The following is a 27319-nucleotide window of genomic DNA, read 5'->3' on the forward strand; positions in this document are numbered from 1 at the left end:
GGAGTGAGGGGCAGAGTAGGAGCCACCTACACAAAGAAGGAGGTCAGGGGAGTAAGCAGTCCACACGGTGAGCAAAAGCCATATTGCAGAAAGGAGAGTTCAGTTCCTCGCAGGCTGAGCTGGGCTGGGCCAGAGCTCCCAGAGGGAGAGAAGGATAGGAATTAAGAGAACGAGAGAAATGGGATTCTCAGAAATCTTATCAGCTCCCCAAAAGAGGGAAAAGAGCAAGAGCTCAGGTATGTGGGTACATGATTTATACAATGCTAGACTCTCATATACCATGGGGTAGGGGGTAGTACAAATCCTGGATGAAACAGATACACTGTGTTAAAACATTTGTATAGAAAAGTTAACCATGTTTTATTTGTTCCCTTATGTAGCACGAGATTTTTAGTTTAAACAACACTGTTTAACATCACACCTCTGCCACCTTAGGTACATGTGTATCTGAGATACCGAGATCAAAAATTAACACCTACCTGCAAAAGGGAAGAGTTCAGGTTGAACAAGAACAGATGTAGTTGAAGAGAAAACTGTTTTACGAAGTAGCTTTAATATTCAAAGTATTGCAATTTTTGTTGTTGTTGGCATGAGGAGCTGGGAATTGGTGGTGCAGTGACCACAGAGACCAGCAGGAGAGTGAATTTGTGTGGGGGGGTGGAGGGTGAGAAAACCTGGATTTGTGCTGGAAATCACTTTAGATAAGCTATTACCAGCAGGACAGTGGGGTGGGAATAGGTATTGTTTCATATTCTCTGTGTATATATAAAGCCTGCTGCAGTTTCCACGATATGCATCTGAAGAAGTGAGCTGTAGCTCACGAAAGCTTATGCTCTAATAAATTGGTTAGTCTCTAAGGTGCCACAAGTCCTCCTTTTCTTTTCACAGAGACAGAGTTTCAGTTGGAAGTTCTCAAAAGTTGCTGAGCACCATTGTAACAGTTTGGTTTGGATGTTAGTTCTCTTGTAGTTCCCCAAAGGTTTCTGGCATGAGGACACTGTCCAACTACTACATGAATTTTCTCCAGGGGTAGACTTTGGTGCAGGGCAGACATTGCTCTCTCTTCCTCTGTCTGGACAGCCTTGCCTAGTCCCAAAAAGACACCATCTATCTCTCTCTCCTCCTCCAGGAGATGGCATTAGTTTTATAGATCCCTCTCTTCTGGCTTTCTCTTGTGCCTGCTGGGTGGCCAGCTGCTGTTGAGAGTCCATGGCACTTTACTGAAGAAAAACATCATAAAAAGGAAAAACACATCAGTCAATGTGAATCTGACCTGCCTATGGCCTCCTTGCACAGGACCCTCCCTACTAGCTCCACTCCCCATTTTCTCCAATCCCCTTCTCCCCCCCGACTTCTTGTCCCTTCTCGACTCCTCTTCCAAAACATACTAGACTGACTCCACCTTTTCAGTTCTTCCCCTTACTCCCTGATGGGCACAGCACCTCCCCACTCCCAACAAGATCCACTATTCCTTTGAAACGGGTCTCTGCTCCCTGATTCTATTTCTCCCACTCCTGAACTGTACCAGACACACCTGCTGCCCTTCTGAATCTTATCCTTGAAATTCTTTGAGCCTGGGCTCTAGCCACTAGATCATCCTAAGAAGAAAAGGAGTACTTGTGGCACCTTAGAGACTAACAAATTTATAAATAAATTTTGTTATTCTCTGAGGTGCCACAAGTACTCCTTTTCTTTTTGTGGATACAGACTAACACGGCTGCTACTCTGAAATAGATCATCCTAGGTCACTAATGATCTCTGCCTTGAGCCTCAGGAAACTGATTTGAAAGGGATGACACCTTTGATTGGTGTAGCTGTCACTGGCTTGAGGCCTGGTGAACAGGTGCATTAGAACAATTTGTATAGCGGAAGCGCTGAAAACAGAAACCACGTATTTGTTTGTTGTTACTACTTCAAGCCCAGAGGTGCTATCACACCCCAGTGCCCCTAGTTTGAGCACCCCTGATAGTGAAGCAGACTCGTTAGAAACCTGTCTGTGACAGTAGGATCATTGTTCATTAACCTGTGGAAGTGGAATTCATTGGCAGCCTGACTAACACTGGGAGTCAATGGTCATTTACCTGTAGGAGCTGATTGCACTGTCAGCATATGTTCATTTTCCTTTTACCTGTGGGAGACGATTACAAGATCAGTAATATTGCAAGTCAACATACGACCTACCTGTGGGAGCTGAGCTCCCTGTCCACCTGTTTGTAACAGTTGAAGTCATGGTCCACTTAGCTGCATGAGGTGTGAGTTGTTTTGAGCAGGGGGGTATAATTAATTGACTTAGGGGAAGAACTGCTTTTTACAGCAAATGATTTATTGGGAGGAGGAGGAGGAGGAGGAGGATTAAGCCATCTACCTGGACAGAACCCATTCCCTGCTTGTTAGAACTGGGCTTGCTAGAACCCTACCCAGCAGAGCCATGCTTGACCATCCCTGCCATTTTGAGCTAGGTGCATAGTCCATCACCAATTGTTCCATGGCCATAGAGACAAAGTCAGGTGCCCTCATGTGCCTGCCCAGCTGCTGTTGTGGGACAGCAGCTTGCCAAAGAACTATCTTGGTTTTGGTGTAAAGTCACTGGCTGGTGACTTGAGGGAGGGGACTCATCAGCAAACGACCAGTTTTGGCAGGATTCCTTGCCCACTTATACGTAACAGTGGGGATCATTGCCTGGTGGCCCTCAGGAGTGGAGATCACTGGCAGCTTGTCCGTTAAAATAGGAGAGCAGAATGCAGATCCACTTGCTCTGGGAGCTGATCTCCCTGGTAGTCTATCTGTAACAATGGGGGGGGAAATGTCAATTTAGCTGCGTGAGATGACAGTTGGTTTGGGGAGGGAGCAGCATTAATTCATTTAAGTGAAGAATTGATTTGTAGGGCAAACTATTTATTTGGGGGGGGAGGATTAAATGATTTATCGAGGCAGAACTTGTTCCCCTGCCTATCAGGGCCCCCTGCCTGTTGGAAATGGGCTTGCTGGAACCACCCCTGCCAGCTTGAGTGTGGCTTCCTCTATAGTCGGTTGTTGATCGTTCCATGGCTCGTAGAGACAAAGACAGGCTCTGTCCAGTGCCTGCCAGGCTGGCCCAGTTCCTGTTGTGGGCTTACAGCATTTTACTGAACAGAAATCTTGATCAATGTAAACATCACTGGCTGCTGGCTTGAGGCAGGAGGCTTGCCAGCATCTGGCTGACTTCAGCATTTATCCATAACTGCGGGGATCATTGTCCATTTGCCATGGTAGCTGAGTTCCCTGGCAGCCTGTCTAAAAAAGTGAGTATCTTGTCCATTGATTGCACCGTCAAGGTGATTCAGTCGTTGTGCATTTACCTGTGGGACAGGATTACATTGTCAGTAACATTTCAAATCAATGTCCACTTATCTGTGGGAGCTGAGCTTGCTGCCACCCTGTCTTTAAAAGCTGGAATCATTGTCCACTTACCTGATGTAGCTGATTGGACTCTCAGCATCATGGCAACTCAACCTGTAGTTGTCTGTAGGAGCTGAGCTCACGGAAAGCTTGTGCATGATAGTTGAAGTCATTGTCTGCTTACCCGTGTAAGTTGAGCTCACTCACAGCCTGTCTGTAACAATGGGAGAAAATGCAAACCTATCTGTGTAAGGTCTGAATTGGTTTTGGGGAGGGAAGAACTGGTAGTTAGGAAAAAGGATTTATTTGTTGTAATGAGGATTAAACGTTTTATTGAAGAAGACCCAAATGCTCTTAAGCAAAGTCAACAGTCATGGGAGGAGAGGGAACCCCTCTCATGGATCAGTAACTGGTTAAAAGTTAGGAAACAAAGGGTGGGAATAAAGGGTCAGTTTTCACAGTGGAGAGAGGTAAAGAGTAGGATCTGTACTGGGACCAGTGCTGTTCAACAAATTCATAAATGAGCTGGAAAAGGGGTTAAGCAGCGAGGTGGCAAAGTTTGCAGATGATATAAAATTACTCAAAATAGTTAAGTCCAAAGCTGACTGCCAAGTGTTATAAAGGGATCTCACAAAACTGGGTGACTGGGCAACAGAATGGCAGATTAAATTCAATGTTGACAAATGCAAACTAATGCACATTGGAAAATAGAATGCCAACTATATGTGCAAAAAGATGGGGTCTAAATTAGCTGTTACCACTGAAGAGTGGGATCTTGGAGTCATTGTGGACAGTTCTCTGAAAACATCCACTCAGTGTGCAGCATCAGTTAAAAAAGCGAACAATGTTTGAAACTATTAGGAAAGGGATTGATAATAAGATAGGAAATATATAAATCCATGATACGCTCACATCTTGATGATTGCGTGCAGTTCCACATTTCAAAAAAGGTATATTAGAATTGGAAAAAGTACACAGAAAGGCAACAAAAATGACTAGGGGTATGGAACAGCTTCCATATCAGTAGAGATTAAAAAGACTGGGACTGTTCATTTTAGAAGAGAGATGACTGAGGGGGAGCGGGGGATATGATAGCAGTGTATAAAACCAAAACTAAAGTTAATAGGCAGCAGGTTTAAAACAGGTACTTTTTCACACATTGCATAGTCAAACTGTGGAACTCATTGCCAGTGGATGTTGTGAAGGCCAAAAGTATAAATGGGTTAAAAAAAAGAATTAGATAAATTCATGGAGAATTCACCATAAATGGCTATTAGCCAGGATGCTCGAGGATGCAACACCATGTTCTGGGTGTCCCAGAACATGTGACTGCCAGATGCTGGGAGTTGATGACAGGGGATGGATCCCTCAAAATTGCTGTGTTCATTGCCTCTGAAGCATCTGGCACTGGCCACTGTCGGAATACAGGCTACTGGGCTTGATGGACCTTTGGTTTGACCCAGTATTGCCATTTGTGACATGCCCCAGGGTACAATGTGGACTGTTGAACAGCTGTGTCCCTCAATTCTCCAATGTGGGGTGCCTTTTACACTGCTTTGCTGTGAGAACCACCACTCCTGACCAGTTCATACACAGTCTCTGGCAGGCAAAGTCATTCCCAGCTGAATTCCTTGAATGCTCTGGCCAGCCACTCATAAATTACATTGAGGGCGACATAACCACCACACTTCCAGTCCCAGACCTTCCCCATAAAATGTGTGTCTAGTACTACCCAGATCTCTACTGGACAATGCAAGCTCATATAAAGTTTGTCATTTCATCAGTGGAAAATGATATGCAGAAACCTTGTTATCCCAAGAGGAGTTTCCCCAAACACTTCAATCCAAACACACTAGTTTAGATAAAACAGTAAAACAAGTTTATTAACAACAGAAAGATAGATTTTAAGAGATTACAAGTAATGAAGAAAAAAGTCAGAATTGGTCACAAAGAAAATAAAAAGATAAAATGCAAACGAATACCAAATTTAGCAAGCTAAATGAATTCAAATGAAAGCTTTTTCTTACCACTTGCTCTTTGCAGTCTTTACTGGCTGGAAGCCTCCAGGCCAGGAACCTTCCCCCAGTTCAATGTTTCTTCAGGCGTTATTGCTGCCATGAGCAGAGAGACGTGGAGGAGAGAGGTGTTCTCTCTTCTTATACCTTTCTCCCCCTTTGAGGATTATCTCCAGCTGGGGTTCAGGTGACTGCCAGTCTGTTTACATGGGCCCAGCCCCTGTCTTGGACCCATGATATCTTACTGAAGAGAAATCTTGGTTGGTGTAAACATGACTGGCCAGTGGCTTGAGGCAAGGAGCTTGCCAGCAACTGGCTCGTTTTAGCTTGGTTCCTTGGCCACTTGTCTGTAACAGTGGGGATCATCGTCCACTTGCCCGAGAGAGCTGGGCTCCCTGGCAGCTTGTCTGTAAGAGGGTGAGTCATTGTCCACTTACTGGTGGGAGCTGATTGCACTGTCAGCACGATTTCAGTCATTATCCATTTATCTGTGGGAGAAAATTACGTTCTCAGTTACATTTCAAGTTAATGTCCACTTACCTGTTGGTGCTGAGCTCTTGCCAGCCAAATGCCTACCAGAGTAGCACTCAGCTACTCCTGCCAATTTGATTGTGGCTCTTTGCTCGTCGTCCTGTGGCTCAGTGGCTCATCAGCGCAGGGAGCCATTGGTACTCTTGTCTTAAAAATCAATGCCCAGAAAGAGAGAACACAGCCCGTGCAGGCGCCGTCTTAGAACTGCTTCTGAGCAGTGCCGAGGAACTGACTGGAAATGGGAGAATAAGAGGCAAGCTGTGAAACAGTGCCCATGGCTGCCTGGAATTCAGCTGTACTGAGGAGTATTTCCATTCACTTCAATGGGCCTTGGATGTGGTCCCTGGGAATGACATGAAAAACAAGAGACAAGGAACACTTGGTGTGTGTGAAGAAGCCCAGCACTGCCCTGCAGGGAGTTTGCGTAGGGGAATGCCTCAGCAATGGCCATCCAGGGGTGGGAGAAATGGGCCTGGGAAGAGTTGGCAGCCCCATTGTCTGGAGCATTTAAATCCAAAGTAGAACTAAGTCTTGGATAATACGCTTCAGAGAAACATCCTGCACTGGCTTATTGTGCAGAGACTGGCTGTGTTAATGAGACCCATTGGAGGGCTTCTCCATCTTATTTCCAATTGCAGACATAAACTCTCCGGGGATTCAAATGAGCAAGTCTGGGTCTTGGAAGGGTGACTATTTCTCAGTCTATCCCAGCTTGTGCCGTCACTGCAAGTCCTGATTTGGGCCCTCCATCTTCCTGATCTTCCCTTGGAGACCCCAGGACTTTCCCCAGTAAACGGCACATTGTCATAGTTAGTGGAGTCCTCTCATTCCTTGCCTCCTCATTCCTTCACTTTCAACAGCACAGTCCCAGTCAGCCTCCAACTCCTTCATAGCAACGGGGCTCTGTGGGACAGAATGTTTCCATCCCAATGGTCTTGGCACAATTAGCCACTATTGTAATGTCATTGGCTCATCACAGGCTGACTTCATATCAGGGAGCTGAGGTTATCTGTGGTCATACCAACAGCTTTAGTGAGACCTAATAACCCTTGAATCCCCATAGCATATAAGGCACAGAGTATAAAAGGGTTTTTCCATATAGAAAAGCATCCTCTCAAGACATCCCTTTCCTCTATAGCCCTCCTTGCCTGCCCTGATTATCCAAGGAACTTGCCAGGTCCTAGTGTTAAGGTCCAGTCCCTGCAGTCTCTATACAGATTAAATTGCTATTGAAACTGCCTCAGGTTTTGTTTGCATGTACTAGCTCTTGCTTTTGCTTATTCTCTCAGTTACGACTCCAGGGACCCATTCTTACTCCTTCTCCATGCAAACCTTGAACAGTTTTCACTGTATATAAATTCTTTGGTTGCATTTTTGCTCCCAAGAGCTTTCTAACTAAGCTCTTTAGTATTATGATTCCTGCTTTTTCATATGCCCGAGGGACTTGTTATCTCTCCCATGTTAAGGTTGAAGCTAAGTTCTCATTGGAGCCTAATTTTCACATACTTTTCCAAAAGAAATGCAATGAGCCTGAAATTGCACGTGCCACATGTCATCCCTGGGGAGAAATTTTCTCTAATGTCTGGTGGTGTCATTTCTAAGGTGCTTTTAGAGAGTTGGGGCCAGATTTTGATTTAATTTATACTGGATTTGCAGTGGGGGAAGTCCATTAATTTCAACGGAGCTACTCCAGGTTTACTCCATTGTGAGATCATACTGTAGTTAGGCCCCTAGCTGGCTCAAATTTTCTCTGTTCCCTTTTTTGAGTTTTACTAAGGTTATTTATCTCCTCAGAGCCCAGGGCATAATATTATGAAAAAGTGAACTTGCTTTATCATTTGGCTGTTGAGGAACAGAAGGTCCTTTCATAGGTTATTCTGGTAGTTGTAGAAGGTATTGACCATTTTCTGGCAGTAAAAATGCCAGTTTAAGCCTAAAATGTGAATTATATATGTAATATATATTATCTTATGTTCAAATTTACATTTAACATGGAACAGATTATCAAAGAAATAGATGACTTAAGCACACCTAGAATTAACCATGTCTTATTGTGGGAAGTTAATATTTTTGGGGGTGCTGTCATCCTTCAAAGCTGACTTCTTTTATGGAGCTATACATCATTGTTGACTGACTGACTCCCTCTTTTTATCACCCTTGCTCACCATCCTTTAATTAGTCTATAAATACTAAGTATGGGTTTAAAACTGTTTGCATCGAATCCATCCAGTTAGAAAATGTAGCCTGATGGACTGAACACAAGGTTGGGAGTCAAAAAGTCTCAAATTCCAATCCAGGCTCTGCCACAGACGTGATCTGGGGAAAAATCCCTTCTGTGATTTTGAACATGTCCCTCTAGGTTACGTAGAAAGGGCCTTAGACGCATTGGGCCAGGTTCACAAATGGATGTAGGTGTCACTGGCATTCACAAAACCACTGCTCAGCTGCCACCTAACTCTGGAGGCACCTAAATTCCTTAAGCACCTAATTTGTTTGCTGCAAAAGTCCCCGAGGCATCTAAGTTTCTGCTGCTGGGCATGTGCACTGGTGCCTCAGGCAGGTGCTCAGACACCAATCTGTTGCCTAAGCCTCAGCAGGATTCTCAAAATAGGCATTGCCCTACTTATCTTGCCTACAAGGCTTGATCCAGTAGGTGTGCTAAGAGGTTGCCTGACTATACAAAATGTGAAGGAAGCAGGAGGACCTTTAGCCCAATGTGGATACTCACCCAAAATGTGGGAGACCCCAGTTTGTTTCTCCCAGCTGCCTGATGAGGAGAAGTATTTGAATATCGGTCTCTTAACCTCCTAGGTGGCTGCCCTAAGCAGTGGACTACGGAGTCATTCTCACATGCTCTCTGGCCCACTGCATATTTAATTATTTACACAAAGTGGAACAGCTTTGACAGGACGGGAGAAACCCACATCAGAAGAGCCCATAGCCCAGTGGTTGGGGCACTCATCTGTACAGTGGGAGACCCCCCCCTGTTCAAATCCTATCCCCTCATCAGGCACAGGGAGGAATTGAACAGGGGTCTCCCACATCCTCAGTGAGTACCCTAACCAGTGGCTTAAAGGTTAAAGGGGAGGCCATCCTTGCTCCCCAGCTCTTGGTAGAATTGGGTTTACCACTGCCTTTCTTGCAAGAAATGGCTTATGTACCTGACTCCAGGAGAGCATTGCTGGCTGTGAATCCCGAGCAGAGCTGAGCACCTCCCGTCCGCTCCAGGCACTTAACTCTCTTTGAGAGACGTGGCTTAGGACACACCCATCTCCTTGGTATTGGCTATGGGCTAGCTCAGGTGGCTCTCCACTCTGACTTTTGTGGATCCCATTCTAAGGTGTCTAACTCACCTCATGTATTGTATAGGGAGCCTGGGCACCTAGATCTGGGTTTGTGAGTTCCACTGCGTGCCTAAAAGTTAGGCACTGCAATGCTGAGCTTTGCTTTCCCCTTGTGAATCTGGCCCTAAGTCAGTTTTGAAAATGGGGGTCAGGCTTCTCAAGTCCCATAGACTATTCCGAAAATCTTACCTTTAATCTTTCTGCCTCAGTTTCCCTACCAGTTACATGGAAATAGTAATTTGGGGATTACAAGGTCCTTTGAATATTTAAGACACTATATAAATACAAATTGTTGTTATCCTGTTTCCAACAATGCTTCAGAGGAGAGCACAGGAAAAGTTGTCAGTGGGTTTATGAGGAAAGTTTCTTCCTATCTCCATCAGTTGTAGGAGGGCTTATTGCCTGAGAATTAAACTGTTTTAAATTATTTTGGGGGGTGTTGCTGCTTTTAATCCCTGTCATTGTAACTGCATATTCACCCAATCTTTTTTGGACTTGGCCTCCAGGATATTTTGTGGTAGTGAGTTCCAAAGGCTATTTGTGCACTGTGTGAAAATGTTTTTCCTTTTATCAGTCTTTCAGCAGTCTAGATACAAGTACCAGTGTGTACAGAGACCACATTGACAATGGAAAGCCATCTAGGTAAAATACATAGTTGCAACTAGACTCCATGTTGGATCTGTACTGCGGCTCTCTGGAATTTGGCTTCATTAAAGTCTTCAAGGATCTGACATCAGTTCACATGTTTGCAGTGTAGTTGTAGCTGTGATAGTCCCAGGACATTAGACAGACAAGGTAGGTGAGGTAATATTTTATTGGACCAATTTTTGAGAGTGAAAGCCACACTTTTGAGCTTACGCAGCGCTCTTCTTTAGGTCTGGGAAAGGTACTCAGAGTGTCAAAGCTAAATACAAGGTGGAACAGATTGTTGAACATAAGAGTTATGCATGTTTTAAGAGACCATTCAAGTTGAAGAGGGCAGTTAACACCTCTGCAGGTGAAAGGAGAGTTAGACCATATCTACACTACAGAGTTAAGTCGACTTAAGTTATGTCAGTGATCGTAAGTCACTTTAATGACATTGATGGAGCATGTCCACACAATGCTCCTTGTGTCAGCAGAGCACATCCACAGTTGTTGCTCTTGCACAGTGCAATTTCCCATCCTCTGCCGCTGGGAGTTCTGGGAACGGATCGCAGTGCATCATGTGGATGTGCTTGCCATCCCGTGATGCAGTTCTTTCTGTCCCATCATTCCATGGGCTTCCTACTTTGTTTCATGCTGTTTTTCAGCAGCCCTTGTAAACTGTGTGCCTGCCATCTCTGCCTCACAGCATGGATCCTGAGCTGCTGACCATTCTGAACACAGTGCGGCTGCTCTTGCAGTATTTCATGAGCTGTAAAATAGTTACTTGGTGATGTCTGCCATGGAAACAAGTAATTCAAGATTTCTGCTGGCATTCATGGGACAGCTTGCCATGGTGGACCATTGGTAGTGGGCTCAGGAAACAAGCACTGTGTGGTGGGATTGCACTGCGATGCAGGTATGGGATGACGAGCAGTGGCTGCAGAACTTTTGGATGTGCAAAGCCACCTTCCTGGAAATGTGTGCGGAGCTTACCCGAGCACTGCGACACAAGGACACCAGAATGAAAGCTGCCCTTGCAGCGGAAAAGTGAGTGGTGATCGCTGTGTGGAAGTTGGCAACTTCATACTGCTACCTGTCAGTTGCAAATCAGTTTGGAGTTGGAAAGTCCACCATGGGGGCTGCGGTGATGCAAAAGTGTAGGGCCGTTAATGGCCTCATGCTACGAAGGACTGTGACTCTCAGTAATGTCCAGGAGATAATTGATAGCTTTGCAGCAATGGGATTCCCTTGCTGTGGCGGGTGATAAATGGAATGCACATCCCTATTTTGGCCTCCAAAAATCTTATGACGGAATACATCAAATGAAAGGGCTACTTCTCCATGGTCTTGCAGGCACTGGTGGATCACTGGGGCAGTTTCACTGATATCAAAGCAAAGTCATCAGGGAAGGTGCATGATGCATGCATCTTTCGGAACACTGGACTGTATAAAAAGCTGCACACTGGAACTTTCTTTCCACACCAGAAGATTCCACTGGGGGATGTGCAGATGCCCATAGTGATCCTTGGAGACCTTGCATACTCCTTGCTCCCCTGGCTCATGAAGCCTTACATGGGGAACCTAGCCGTTGAATGTGCCTTTGGCTGATTATAAGATTGCTGACGTGGTCTTTTTGGCTGGTTAGACTTCCGTGAGGAAAATATTCCTATTGTCATTGTGGCCAGCTGTACTCTCCATAATATTTGCAAATCAGGGGTGGACCATTGAGACTGATCGGCTGGCTGCTGATTTTGAGTGGCCAGATACAAAGGCAATTAGAGGGGTGCAGCTGAAGGCTACTCGAATCCGGGAGGCTTTGAAGGAGCATTTTGACAATGATTCACAGTAATGTTACTGTATGTGATGCATTCAGCCAGGCAATGTTTACTTGCCACCATGAATTACCCCATAGTGCTTACTTCCTGAGCGTTAATTGCAAGGAGCAAATATTCCTACCTATAGCCATTGTGTTTTAATGTTGGTACTAAGCAATGTGTATATGTCACAGATAAAGACTCATTTTATTTCAAGAGACTCAAGTTTAATAATGGGATAAAACACAAACTTTTGGTCAAACAGGGGACATGAAAATGAGGAACAGTCTCGCAGTTAGGGCTCTCACTGCTGGGTGTAACTCCAGCTTTAGTAGGAAAACCGGTCTCCAGGTGTGGAGTGCACGGGGTACTCTGAGGGACGGGGAACACGTGAGGAATGTGGTGGGGGAGTTTGGGGTGGGCATAGACTAGAGTTCTGTAGTGGCTGGAGGGGGAGCCAAGCACAGATATGCTCAGATTGCAGACTAATGAGGGACTTGAACATCTCTATCTGGCCCTCTGGGAGCTTTATCATCCATTCCTGGCCCTGTGTCCTTTCCAGGCTATCCAGCCTGAGTCTTTCCTTAATTGTCTCCCTCCACTCTCTTGTTTTGCTATGTGCTGCATCTGTTGACTGAAGCACTTTGCAAAACATATCCTCCTTATTCCTCCTGGTTCTCTGCCTTATCTGATGGAGATGCTCCACCGGTGTGGGGGAGTGGGTTCTCAAGGGCACATCTGCAGAAACCAAAGAAACAATGAACAGAGACAGTACTGTGAGTGCACTCACAGCCGTGAATCACAAAAACTACACACACCTCTTTCTCACTGTCCCTTGGCTACCACACAGGTCAGCACGAGTCCCAGTTATGGTGAGTTCCTGGGGAGGGAGGGATGGGCAAGGGGGAATGGGCAAGAAGGGACAAAGGAAGGTTTGCGAAGGGAATTACTATAAGTGACTGGGGAGCCTAGTCTGAATTTTGGTACCCTTTTCCACAGGGTAATTGAACCCCACGTCTGACTCCAAAGGGTAACCCAGGATGCATCTTTTGCATGTGTGTGGCTTCAGACTGGCTCTGTATACCACTCACTAATGTGTCGCTCTGGTGTCTGCAGAAATAATTGCTGGGTGGTGAGGCAAAGTTTCCTACAGCAGGGGGAGAAACAAGGCAGGTCTCCCAAAGAACCTTCGGCAGAGGACTACAGACTATCTGCAGGAAAATTTTCTAGAGATCACTATGAAGGATTCCAGGGATGTACCCGTGTATATTAACAAACTTGTCCACCGTGGCCCCACCACGTAGATGGACACGCTCTGCTGTTAATTTCTGCCCCTTGCCCCTCCTGTACCATATAACAACATACATAAGAGCCCCATCTTCTCTCAAAGTGCAGTATGAAAGCAAAATGAGCACTTACTGGAGCGCCTCTCTTCTGCATTCTGAGCGTCAGGCCTGTAGTGCGGGGACTGACGAGACCTCTCTGGAGTGGAAAAGCGGTCCCGACTCACTGCGCCACCGGACGACCCTGCTGTGTGCTCCACTTCATACTCCAGCTCCACCTCCTCATCGGCGTTGAGGCTGCTGGTTGCTGCCTCCAGTCCCCCCGAGGTATCCTGGGGGCTCTTGGTGGTGGGGTTGCTGCCGAGGATGGCGTGCAGTTCCTTTTAGAGGCAGCATGTCTTTGGCGACGCACCACAATGATTGGCCTCCCTTGCCTTCTGGTTTGCCTGCCTCAGCTCCTTGACTTTTAGCATGATACTGCTGTGTCCCCCTTCTCCTGCATGCCACTAGCAATTAGCCTGTATGTACTGGAATTCCTATGGATGGTGCAAAACCGCGACTGCACAACCTCCTCCCCGTATACTCAGCAGATCCAACAGCTCCGGCATATTCCACGTGGGAGTGCATCTGCTGTGTAAAACCGGCATGATCAGCTGGGATGATGCTGTGTGAACTGTGCATGTAAAGCAAACGGACACGGGAGGGGTGCATACCTGTGTGCCATCAGGGCAGCCGAGTTCACACCGCTGACCAGAGTGGTGGGCATTGTGGGACACCTCCTGGGGGCCAATTAGGGTGACATAAGCTAGTGAGGTGTCTACGCTGAAGCTGCATTACTATAACTATGTTGCAAAAAGCTCTGTGCTGCTCAGTGAAGTGGTTTTATTATGTCAGCATAGCAGGGGAATTACATTGGCAGGAGGAGCATTTTAATGTGTACACCTTCACTGTTTTATCGTTTAAAAACTGATTTTTGTAGACACAAATGTGTAGTGTAGACAAGGCCTTCTCCGCCTTGAGCAGAAACCCACTCACTGGCTGATTGATTTCCTGTTTACAGTCTCTTCAAAGGCCCAAAGTGGAGTTATGAACTTGAAGCCACAGAAGAACCCCTGTGTGGCATGTGAAGGAGTGCTCACCCGCCAGAGCCCCTTTTGGCATTGGGAGTGATCTCTGGTAAGCTTATTAGCATGCCTTGTTTTTAATTCTTTGTTGCTGTAATGCTTCAAATGTGCGTTTGCTTAGAAAGAGCTGCGTGGGAACAATGGTTGGTGATTACTCTGTTACTAGTCTCTGAAGAGAAAGCAAAGTGCAGATACTGGCCATTTAGGCAGTCTGCCTTGCTGGGGATATGGAACTGTTCAGTCTGAAAATACTCTGGTCAGAAGGGAGAGAGATGCATCTCCACCCAGGAGACGCAATGGCTGGGGAGCTGGAAGCTAGGCGCCCATACTAGACCATAGGGGGGGATACAGGTGCAGTTGCCCTGAACTGAGAGAGAGACAGTTCTAAGAAGGGTGTGAGCGTTCCGTGCCAAGAGAAGCGGCAGTAAATTCTGCTCTTCATAGAAGAAAATGACATCAGAACAGATTTGACTAGAATGGTGTGAATTAAAGCATGAATACAAGCAGACATAAGGCAACTGTGGTAAATCCAGCATTGGAGTCCTAATGATAATGCATATCAAATGATCATTTATGCACGTAGGGAAAATTTCCAAAACAGTCATATCCTGGGATGTAGCTGGTAAATATTTGTAACATAACCCCATGGAGCTGGCAAAGAAAGAGAGGGGGCTGGGAGCATGTTGAGACAAACATTTAGTTTGTGGCAAACTGGAAGTGTGAATCTACTCCGCCCTAGCCTGCTGTACACTAACTAGCCATGTGGATGTCTTCTGGTACAAAAAACACACAGATCTCTCAAGTAACTACACCAACGCATTCCAAAGAGATGTAAAAGAACACGTGGACCCTTCAAAGATAAGGAGGGGTTGACAGGATAACAGTTAAGGATGTTTTGTTCGAACTAGCAGGTTCAAGGCTTAGGGTGATAACTAACAACATTTGGAGTGTAATATGTAACTTGTTTACATCAATGTGTAAAAGGAGCAGTCGTAGGAGGGGCAGCTTTGTGCTGGTCTAGGGGACAGTGTCATGTTATGCTGATTGAAACGGCACCACTGTCGCAGGTGTACTTGTGTTAGTCTACCTGTGGGTCCTATGGGGCCTTTGCCACTGAACCAAGCTGTGGTCTTTCTTTACGAACATCACTGGGGTCCGCTGAATCAGTATGCTGCACGCTCTGTTCGCTAGCCGCGTTAACAACTAAGCAGTCTTAACAACACTTTGCAGCACTAACATCACCCATCGGCAGAAATATAGGTGCACAGGGACTTTACTAGCAGAAACTTAGGCACCAATAGGTTAGGCAGCTGCTGAGTAGGGTTCATGAGGATCTACATTTTGGATTTATGTGCCTAAATCCCTTTATGAAGCTAGCCCAGTATTCATAACCTTTAAAATAACTGAAATAAGAATCCCTTGAACAAATAAGAAGTGGTATGAGTATGTTTATAGTATGGGCACCTTTACAAGAATTTATGGTAGAATACTTTACACTGTGCACTTCATTTTGAAACAGGGATATCATGAAACTCTTGTATAAATTGATCACACTGATGAGTATTGTATTTATTTTTACGTTTTTATTAGAGAAGTTGAAAGTTTCATCTCAGAACTGACCATAACAATCTCTCTTCATTTAATTTGTTTATAGGAATATGTAGAATTGGTTTGTACAAGCATATACAACAACTTAATTGGTGCTTAGTATAATGAAATCAGTAATCTGATTTGTTCTAAACTACCAGTTTTCCATGCAGTCTCCTTTGTATTGGCAGCATGGGCATGGGCAAACTCCAAGCAGAATGCTTACATGCATTGTTCTGCAGTATAACTACAGTAGGCTTTAAGAACATGCAAATTAACACTGTAGCAAATTGTTTTCATATCTAACAGACATAAAAAGGTTATTCCTGATATGAAATTCTGAAAATCTGCATAAATATTTTTGTGTAAAATTAAATTAGTTATGTACTTTTCTTTTAACTAGAACTTGAAGTATCAAGAATGCCCACATAATTCATATACATATATATATATATAGGTCTTGTTATGCTAAAAGTCTTCAGAATTAATCAAATAATATTTGGTGACATACGTTTAATCTGTATTTATTGACTAATAGAATGACTGTGGTCATATGGTTGGCATTAAAGTCATAACTGGTGATTGTATCACATGCAGACATATTTCTAGTAATTCAGTTTACTAATTTTGTCACGTGGCAACATTTAGGTGATTTTCTACAATATTGTGATTTGAAGTGTATAAATACTTTTTACATTTTCACAGTTACAAACTTTTTGCCAATAGTCATTTAACAATCTTTAAGATACAATGAACTATAATATCTGGGATCTGCAGCAACAAGATCAAAATGCAATTTCTATACAAGCAATGGATGATGTAAACTTTTCTTAAAGTGCCTAACACATAATTCCTTTAACCTTAGAGCACTGATTAGTTTTGGCACAGAACAATGTATTTCTACTATGTTTACCATTTCAAGAACTTTTACAGGATGTCTGTTTCTTTCAGGAATGATAAAGTTGATATGGCACTTGTTGAAGACATTTTAATGTGGAAATATCTTGCAAAATCACTGTTATCCCAGTGTATTTATTCTGCTGATGAGTTTACAGATATTTGTACTTTCCAATATATGCATTCTCTGCAGCTCAAAAATGTGTGCGCAATAGGAAGAAAATCACCAAAAGAGACATCTGTCAGATGAAGCGGATGATTTTTTAAATTATTATTTAGTAGCAGATCCATGTAAAAGGCTTGATGGCAGGAGTTGCTGAGTGCCTCCTACCTCACAGCATCTTGCAGGATTGGGGCTAAACCAATTACATACCAAGCATGAGAATAAAAATGGTAAATAGCATGTTGTTTTGATTATGATTGTGTTCCCATCTGAGCTTATGTTAAAATAAAAGAAACATGGTGCTGTATTTTAAGGCCCTGAGCCTACAATCCTGACACAGGAAAAAACACCCCTTGAGATGAATGGAAGGTTTCCTGAGCAGGGAATACAGGACTGGGCTTTAAGATGTTATGTGCCTCTTTTTAATAGTGTTTTGCTCAATAAGGGAATTTCAGTACTCAAAAGGAATATGCAAAACCTTAAGACGTGGTGGTCTGTGTCTACAGTTGGTTGAAACAGAATGGAAAAGAGCAAAAAAGCCCACTTTCCCTCCTCAGCAATGATGGTTGGAATTTTACGGATACTGGCTTTCCTGGCTTCAGTTTGCATGCTGTAGTTTTAGACTACTGTTGCTGGCCTGCGGTCCATCTCTGCTTCCAGCTTCACCATCTGCTGCATCTCCTTTGCCTGTAACCCAAAACAATCATGTTGTTTCATCATAGAGTATCATACTAAAGCTTGTGTTCAAAATCAAATACATTTTCAGCACAATAGTATCTGAGTGGAATATATGTAATGAACGCTGGAGGGACGTGACCATTCTCCCCCTCTCAGAAAAAATCTGCATATTTTCAAACATGGCTGTTGTTTTTCTGCTGGTACTTATAAGTTACAAAATACAAGGCAACATTCCTAGGATTTATGGGCCACTTTTCAAAGACACACATGATAAAATGTATCTGAAAGCCTCACATTGTATGGAGGAAAATCATGCTGTTTCTGACTGAACTGCCTCTGGAAATGGGACAATGGCTTGGAGACGCACTATATCAGCCCTAGCTGAGTTTGGAGTGGTGTTGCTTGGGAAACTAAGGGTTACGACCTGTCATCTGGACCCATTTTCTGCTGGCCAATGAAAGACAATGACTGGTGTGAATGATTATTGGACTTACTGATGGCAGAGATTGTTGACCTCTTCCTTAAGGTGGCCAAGATGGCTTCATCTAGCTTAGTGATTTTAGCTGTTTATTTTGGCTGTACCCCTTGCTCCTGGCATCCAGGCTTTTGTTGCCTCAAGATTAGGCTACTGCAGTGTGCTCTACATGGGGCTTCACCTTGAATCCACCTGGAAACTGATGCTGGCACAGATTGTAGTAGCCCACTCATTAAGCAATATATTTCAATACACATTCTTGGTTTGTAAATAGAGTTAAAGGTGTTATTCATACCCTCTAATGCCCTAACTTGCTTGGGACCTACTGACTTGAGAGGCTACCCCCTGTCCTCATGTGGTACTGCCAAAAGTTGAGTTTCGAGATGCTTGGGTTAGAAACCCCTCAGTTCACAGTGTGGGGGGAGGTACCTACACCTGTGCATTTTCCACGAGGGGCCTTCAATTTCAGAAGTCACTTACCATCCTGCTCCAAAATCACCTGCATATGCTGTCCAGTCTATCTTTACAGCCAGCCTTCTGAGGATAGGGGATGTCTTAAGATTGAAAATACCATTGTGTCTCCCACCTGCCAATCTTTTCCCCAGTGTGAGTGGCCACTCTGCTTTTGCTATACAGGGAGGAGTGGTCGCTGGATTTGCCTTACTATGTGAATTGTGTATTCTGATAAGTTGTAAAGGTGCCTACCACATGGGATAGGCATTTTTTATCTAAATCAATAAAGAAGCTCCTACTCAGGGAGTTACATACTCTGTGCATGCAAACAGGTATTTCCAGATGTAAAACTGGGCAAATGAAGGTCCAAAAAAGTCATTTAGATGCACACTTATTTTGCAAAGTAAATGTGGGTTTGTATAGGAGCTATAGATGTACCCCTTTCTGAAGAGTTAGCTCTGTGCATCTTACCATCACATTTGTATACTCAGCTAATTATGATAATACCAAAGGCAACTGTATTATAAATGCATTTAAATCCTACTTTACCTTCTTATGACTTTAAAGTTTGAAATAAATGAAGAAATAATTTTTAAATGAAAATATGGAAACATAACATTAATAAATCCATGTGTACAGCCTTTTCTGAAATACTAGAACTGACTTGCTGTGTTCACTCAGTGTGTGAATTCTGCAAGTGAGAATGAAATTCCACCTAAAATGCAAACTCTTTGACACAGCTTGTATTTATTTCTCAGTAACTGAAGTTATTGTGGTCTCCAATACCCTAATACCTGAGTGCCTCACAATCTTCATCCTCCCAACATCCCAGTGAGGAGGGAAGTAACGGTATCCCCATTTTACAGAGGGCGAACTGATGCACTGAGAGACTAAGGGCTTTTCTACATGAACATACAGTTCACAGAAAGCTGTGGTGTCAATCTACCCACACTAGCCTGCCATGGACTAAGTGTCCATGTGGACCCTGCTGATGCACTTTAGTTCATTTCAAATAGGACTAGATCAAAGCACATTAATGAATTGTTAATAGGTTTCAGCAGGGTCCACCCAGACAATTCGAGCACAGCAGGGTAGTTTCACACCCCAGCTTGCCACAAACCAAATGATCATGTAGACAGGCCAGAGGTGACTTGTCCTTGCCCATGGTCACACAGGAAGTCTCGGGCACAGCAGAGACTTGAACCCAAGGCTCTCAAGTCTTAAGCCAGTGGTTTTACCACTGGACCATCCTGTATCTCATGAGCAAAGCCCTGTAACTGTTTTGCAGATTAGTTTAGCCAGAAGGGCGTAACTGTAAAGTGAATTTAGTTCAGAATAATCCTACACCATATGGCCAAGCGGCCTGTTTTTATCAACTGATGGTCAGCCACTGCATTCTGAAGTGAACACATGAACAGGATAATTATAGATGAGCTTTGTGGAGGAAGTAAGTACTTGGAGTCAATACGAATCCACCTAGTTAATGGGACCTATGCGTTCAATCCTGCAAGACGCTGTGTGCCCTCATCTTCAATGGGATTTGAGGGCACTCAGTACCTCACAGGACTGAGTGCATCAAGGATAGAGTGCTGGCTGCCAGCCAAATTAATTCTTTGTGTAAATATCTATCTCTAACTCAGTATAGTTACAGTAGATGTGGATAGACTGGGTTTGAGGATGGGATCCCAGTAAATTATCGACTGAAGATTTAAGCAGGTCACTAAATTCAGGCAAAATTCCACAACTGGATGTTTAAACCTAACACAAATATTTTACTGCTGTTGAGAGAAGGGGTTCATATGAATGATGGTTATTAGGAAGCTATAACAGGAAAGCTACAATAGTGTGATTAACAGATTCACAATAGCTGGAAGCCTCTTTTCTTTAGCCACTAAAAAGCTTCAGTATTTCTAGCTATCTAATATATTTCTAGCTATTTTTAGTGTGGCATTACTTTTATTATTCTTATGCTAATATATGTGGAAAATCTGGCTTTGTCGCTCTATCAGCATTAGCAGTTAGTCATATATATGTTAACACTAAAATAGTATCCTTAATCAGTAGATGCTTCTTAAAATTTCAAGCATGTCTTTCTTTAACTATTGATAATATAACAATACAAATAATTCTTTAAGTTTCCTGTCCTCGTTATTATAAGAATGTATCTGTGGGTCTGAGATGCTAAAGCATAAAAATACTGTTACTATGTCAGACTCTAAATATTTAGTGTGCATAAATATTATTAACAGTGTGTTCATTATGTTAATAGTACTTCCCAGTGCTTGCATTTACAAAGAGTGCTCCAATGAGAATGATTTAATTTCGAAGAAAAGCATATTGAAATAGTAGCTTGCTTATTATAGATCAATCCTACCTTGTGTTTGAGACACTGCATGACAGGATTTCAAAAGCTGTTTGTACAAAAATAATAATGTCAAAATTGAGTAATACAACAAGAAGCAAATAAAATGAATGAAAACTGAAGTTAGATTGAGGAATGAATGCAAGAAAAGAATACATAACACAAAAGGCTAATAAATGTGAGTGCCTAATATGTTAAGCCAGAGAGTGTTTCCACCCATAGGTGTCTTAAGTCTGCACTGTACATCTGCTATGAAAGGTATCTCCACCATTATGACATGAAAGGGATATTTAAGACCTTGAGAAGTTTTGATCCAGTTAACTGGAATACATATGACCACTAGCCAGGTGTCAGTGCTCTGGGCCTGATTCTCCTCACACGTAAATCCACTGAAGTCATGGAGTTACATCAGTGGGAAACAAGCGTGACACCGGAATCCATCTCAGAGCCTTTTATGATAACGGCATGATAAATTCCATGCAGAACAATTAGCAGTGAGGGAACTTTCTAAGAATGACAAATCAAATACTCAAAAGTAAGGAATTACAAAGTTTAAGTTAAAAGCCCAGCCCTACTCCTGGCCCTTGTCTTTATATTGTGCTGGATCCAAAGACTCTCGCTGACTTAAGTAGGCTTTGGATCAGGCCCTTAATCTTTTTATATCTTCATACATTATTTTACCAACTAGTACAATTTACACTGCAAGGGAATTGTCTGAACCAATCAGGTTGCAGCAATGCTGCAGTCAGTGTAGCACAATTACATATTTTTTTCTCATGTATTCACACTGTGCACTTTGATTGGATGTGTGTACATGATGGACATCGCTGGATTCAGACCATTTTTTGCTAGATGGTGGAGGTGGCAACTAGGGTGGACATTATACCTCCCTGAAGTCATTCTAGCACAGTGCATGTGCTTTATCAGCAGAGTTCACGTTCTGGAAAATTTAGTGAAAAACGTAGGAAATAAATTCATAACCCTGGAAGGGTGACAGCCACTACATCCATCCTTCAGTTCTCTCTCACCTTACTGGGTTTGTGCTTGCATAGTCCACCCTTGAGTTCCTACTTCACTGAGGCCCACCTGGCAATTGAGCTTGTATGATAATTATTGCTCTGCTGGCTCCTCCTTTCAGCAGGGGGAACCACTCAGGAAAAGAGTTTTCCACCAGGAATAAAATTTGATTATTTTTTTTTTTTAAAGATGATCACCAGTTTTCAAGAAAATTTTCTTCTTTTCACCAGCAGAAAGTAACATGGTATTTTAACCAGCAAAGGGCAAACTGGTTCTGATAAAACCCTGGAACTGTCACCAATTTTTAGGACCCACACCAAAAGCTTTTGCGGTTTTGAGATATTTTGAGCATTTTTTTTCACCCCTATTTTCCATCCAGGACTGGAAACAGAAGTCCCAAAACACGAAGAAAAAAGGTTTTTTTGAGGTATTTCCAGACAGGGCTGACCATGAATGTACTGGAATTCTGGGAGCCTTCCTGCCTAACCTTCCAGTCTCATGAGGTTTGAACAGGTTGGAGGATGAGCTTTGGACAAGCAGCCAAGGTTTAGATGGTTATCTGAACCAAGTCAGAACTCCATACTTTTTGAAGTCCTTCCAAGCCTACATTTTCAACTCCCAAAAAGCTGAGCGGGTACAAATAAAAGCTTCTTTGGAGCCAATTTCAGCGGTGACTCACACTCAGCAGAACTAGGGGTAGGTCTGCACAGCAGCTGGGAGGTGCAATTCCCAGTGTGGGCGCACACACACACACGTCCTAGCCCTGCTGCTCAAGCAAGCATCTAAAATTGCAGTATGGCTGTGGCAGCACCAGGCGCAGCTCAGGCTACCTGCTCAAGTACAATTCTACCGAACCTCCTGTGTACACATGCCAGTGGCTAGCCCAAGCTGCTTCAACCACAGGTGCTAGTTTGAGCAAAGCTAGTGGATATACAACTGCCCAAGCTGGGAATCCCATCTCCCAGCTACTGTGTAGATGTACCCTACAAATGGAACTGTACTCTCTTTCTCTCCTTTAATTTAGTAACTCACGTTTCTTGTAACCCCTTTAAATAAAATACCTGCTCATTCTGCTTCTCCAAGACTTCTAGATGCTCAAGCTGAATTTTTCTCAGCTGATCCATTTCCTTCGACTGCTTCATTGCTAGCTACAAATAAGAGAAGAGAATACAGGTGACGTGTATCACAATTTTTTTTATGGATAAATAATTTCCAAAGATTATTATTTATTGGCTGGTGTTCACAGTGCAATACAAAACATTAGAAGGAGGCATGGTCCCCACTCTGGACACTTTACTGTTTAGCCGATCTAAAATATATACAACAGAAAGCTATTTTAATTCAAACATCATACTAATGAGTTATACGTACTTTGCATATGTTACTTAAATGTGATTTTAAACTCTGCTTAGGATTTTGACTTGTATGTGATAGAAACCAGTAACAAAAATCCATTTTACGAGCCAATTCTCAATTCAGGTAAATGGAAAGGTGAATTCAGATAAAATTCCCACAGATTTCAATCAAAATTTAGAAGTTCAGGAGTAGACCCTGGGTCAGGTTGCTGGTGAAGAGAGACCTTGAAATTCAGTTTGAGAATGACCGAGTCTCTAGTTTCTCAAGTTAGTAGAAATCAGTGCTGTCACTGAGCTACAGTAACTGAAAGGTACATTTTCAAAATGCTGTGCAGAAGCTGGGTGTACATTACTCAAGAGGTGAGGTTCCTGCCAACAAATCACATACATTTGATTTCTTATCAAAATTATACTTACCCTTTTTCTCTCTTCCAGAAACTTTTTAGTGTTGCTGCTGTTTAGTTCTCTTACTCGCCTAAATAAATAAAAAAAGGATATTGTGCTTGAGGACTTCTTATTAAAAAGTCCAAGAGCCAGAACCACAAATCTGAGTCAATGATAAGGAGATAAATAATGTAGGGGCTTATTTTGCCACCCTTTATGCACTACCATAGACTGTGAGTAGCTCCACTAGGGTGACCAGATAGCAAGTGTGAAAAATCAGGATGGGGGTTGGGTGGGGAATAGGAGCTCATATTTAAAAAAAGCCCTAAATATCGGGACTGTCCCTATAAAATTGGGACATCTGGTCACCCTAAGCTCCACTGAGGTCAGTGGGACTAATTACAAAGCAAGGCCCTACTCCGGCTTTAAGTCTTTACATTATATTTAATATTTCTGGCTATCTTGGATGCTGTGACAAAGAGGGTTTGAAGAAACTGATCAAGATTGTTGCAAACTAAGTTTGTCTTGATCCTCAGTGTGGAGTCATCCATTTAATTGAGGAGTTTGTTTTATTAATCCATTTGCAATAGTTTATATGTACCATCTCCTAACAGTGTTTAACAATTATTAAAATCATACTGATTATCAAGAATAAAAAGATATTTTAACGAGTGCTTGACACAGTGCCATTCATAGATTCCAAGGCCAGAAGGTACCACTGTCTTCATCTAGTCTGACTTCCTGTATAGCACAGGCCATAGAACTTCCCCAAAATAATTCCTAGAGCAGATAGTTTAGAAAAAAATCCCATCTTGATTTAAATATTCTGAGTGATGGAGAATGTACCACAACCCTTGGGAAATAGTTCCAGTGATTAATCACTCTCACTGTTAAAAATGTATGCTGTACTTTCAGTCTGAATTTGTCTAGCTTCAACTTCTAGCCATTGTGTTATGCCTTTCTCTGCTAGACTGAGGAGCCTATGATTAAACGTTTGTTGCCCATGTAGATCCCACTATAAGGAACTCATCCCTGAACCTTCTCTTTATTAAGCTAAATAGATTGAGCTCCCTGAGTCTATCACTATAGGGCAGGTTTTCTAATCCTTTAATCATTCTCATGGCTCTTTTCTGAACCCTCTGCAATTTATCAACATCCTTCTGGAATGGTGGGCAGCAGAACTGGACACACTATTCCAGCAGTGGTTGTACCACTGCCAAATATAGAGGTAAAATAACCTCTCTACTGCGGTTTGAGATTCCCATGTCTACATATCCCAGGATTACATTAGCTCTTCTGGCCACAGCATAGCACTGGGAGCTCATGTTCAGTCATTATGACTAATCAGTCATCATGATTAAGGCTACAATTTGATCATGGATATTTTTAGTAAAAATCATGGACAGGTCATGGGCAATAAACAAAAATTCACATCCCGGGATCTGTCCATGACTTGCACTATAAATACCCCTGACTAAATCTTGGGGGGAAAAGGGGCTGCTGCTGGGGGGTTTCCCTGGGGGCCACTACTCGAGGGGGGGAGAGGCACCCCAGGGGGCCACTGCTCAGGGTGGATGGGACTGAGAGGCTGCTGCTCAGTGGGGGGCTGGGTGGGTCTGGGCCAGCGACACCAGCTGCTGGAGGCCGCTGAGCAGTGGGTGCTCTGGCTGCTCCCGGGGCTGCTACTCAGGCTGGTGTGGCTGGCTGCAGAGCTGCTCCAGCAGTGGCCAGTGCGGCTATCCACGGGGCCATGTGAACAGCTGGCCCTGGAGCCACCTGCTTGGGCAGCCCTGGGGTCAGCCACACTGATCGCTCCAGAAGTCACGGAGGGTGGAAAGTCACAGAATCCATGACCTCCGTGACAGATGCGGAGCCTTAATCGTGCTCCCTAAATATTTTTCAGGGTTACTGCTTCCCAGGATAGAGTTCCCCCATCCTGTAAGCATGGCCTACATTCTTTGTTCCCAGATGTATATGTTTGCATTGTAGCCCATAGGGCTAGCCTGCTTGTTTGCTTTATTATATCCTTCCTTATTGGTTTGTTTTATTATAATAGATTTGTACTTGAGTATTTTGGCAGTAACACAAGGAACCTACACGCCAGATCCTGTATGATGAGCTAAAGCAAGTTATCCTGGTTATGTTTGTGCCCTTTAACATAGAGAAGTGATGATGAGCTGAGGCAAGTTAGCATACATGTTTGTGACCTTTGGCATAGGTAAGTGGCCGACTGATTGCCCTCTATAAACCTAAATTTATAAACTTAACAGGTACACCACACAGAACATGGAAATAACCACCACCAAACCGGTTCAGGCCAGAAATAACAGATGTGAGAATGAGCTAATGGTCATAAATATGTATGAATATGCCAGGCTATAGAGTAAGCATACCCTGACATTATGTGGGTGAGGAAATTAAATTTGGACATGGAGGGTGGGCACATAAGAGGGACATACCACCATGTTCAGTTAGTCAGTTTTGGTCAGGTTTTAAGTTAGTTTCTCTTGGGTCTTTCTATTGCTTTCTAGCGCTCTTGCTTCTCTTAAATTCTTCATCTTCCACTTGAGAACTGAGGAACCTGGACTATCAGAGTCTTTTGCCATGCCAGAGGCAAGGCTGGTTCTTTGTCTCTCACCATCAGGTTATCAAGGAAGGGTGTAAGTGTGTTAATCTAGGAAGCTTTATAGTAAATAATACCACATGTGACTCCAGAACAATATTAATTCCTTGTTCATTCTGATTATTTTTCCATTTGATTACTATTCCATTTATCTCAATACAAGTCTTTAAGGCTGTATTTTTGCTCTCAGCATGAAAGTCCTTGTCATAAATCCCAAGGGTCCTTGCAAAACTCTGTGCAGCCTGATTCCGGGACAAGAATCTTATCATCTGATCCGATTAATTGGCGAGCCTATAGCCCGTATTATCTAAACAATAACATTCATCCCCTTAAATCAGGCAACAACATTTAGCCATATTAAAACATATATTGTTTGCTTGCGCCCAGTCTGAGTCATTGATGTGTCTTCTTCCTTATTTACCACTCCCCCAATTTTTTGTCATTTGCAAACTTTATTAGTGATGATGTTTTGTTTTCTTCTAGGTCATTGATAAAGATGTTAAATAACGTAGGGCCAAGAACCGATCCCTGCGGGACTCCACTGGAAACAGACCCACTCAATGAGGATTCCCTGTTTATAGTTGCATTTTGAGACCTACCATTTAGCCAATTTTTAATCCATTTAATGTGTGCCATGTAACACTTTATATTGTTCTAGTTTTTTTTAATCAAAATGTCATGCAGTACCAAGTCAAATGCTTTACAGAAGCCTATTATGTCAACACTATTACTTTATCAACCAGACTTGTAATCTCATCAGAAAAAGATAAAGTTAGTTTGACAGGATCTATTTTCCATATTTTATAGTGTGACAAAATTCCTGCTCTACCGTGGTGGGTCTTGTGTTTATTGATAGATTTGCTCGCCTTGGAGCTTCACGGCAGCCCTCAGCTTGACCGTTTTTCTGAACCCACAGTCCAGGTCGACTCCTCCTGTGTCTGACCAGGAGTTGGGAGGATTTGGGGGGAACCCGGGCCCGCCCTCTACTCCGGGTTCCAGCCCAGGGCCCTGTGGAATGCAGCTGTTTAGAGTGCCTCCTGGAATGGCTATGCAACAGCTACAACTCCCTGGGCTACTTCCCAATGGCCTCCTCCCAACACCTTCTTTATCCTCACCATGGGACCTTCCTCCTGGTATCTGATAAAGCTTGTACACCTCAGTCCTCCAACAGTCCGCGTTCTCACTCTCAGCTCCTAGTGCCTCTTGCTC

The 27319-nt window shown here is 43.4% G+C and overlaps 1 protein-coding gene and 1 long non-coding RNA gene across 19 annotated transcripts in view; one reads left to right on the forward strand and one right to left on the reverse strand.

Annotated features, from left to right (window-relative positions):
* On the forward strand, positions 1 to 27125 carry LOC140909703 (uncharacterized). Of its 2 annotated transcripts, none has more exons than XR_012158332.1 (4): positions 1 to 236; positions 13100 to 13319; positions 14053 to 14168; positions 26594 to 27125. It is a non-coding gene; the product is annotated as an uncharacterized lncRNA (long non-coding RNA). The 2 variants fall into 2 exon arrangements; XR_012158331.1 differs by having other exon boundaries at positions 13105 to 13319.
* Positions 16202 to 27319, reverse strand: part of PLCB4 (phospholipase C beta 4) — a 325436-nt gene continuing 314318 nt past the window's right edge. For 15 of the 17 annotated variants that reach the window (XM_073339654.1, XM_073339656.1, XM_073339649.1 and 12 more), the window contains 4 exons: positions 23521 to 23578; positions 22810 to 22896; positions 20744 to 20780; positions 16202 to 17450 (listed from right to left, as the gene is read on the reverse strand). In XM_073339654.1, coding sequence (XP_073195755.1) covers positions 17362 to 17450; positions 20744 to 20780; positions 22810 to 22896; positions 23521 to 23578 — 271 coding nt within the window. In that variant the 3' untranslated portion in view covers positions 16202 to 17361. The remainder of the gene's footprint in view (positions 17451 to 20743; positions 20781 to 22809; positions 22897 to 23520; positions 23579 to 27319) is intronic. The other 2 variants (XM_073339653.1, XM_073339655.1) reach the window with 1 other exon arrangement.

This window comes from Lepidochelys kempii, chromosome 3 (genome assembly GCF_965140265.1).
Source record: "Lepidochelys kempii isolate rLepKem1 chromosome 3, rLepKem1.hap2, whole genome shotgun sequence".
NCBI classification, from domain to species: domain Eukaryota; kingdom Metazoa; phylum Chordata; order Testudines; family Cheloniidae; genus Lepidochelys; species Lepidochelys kempii.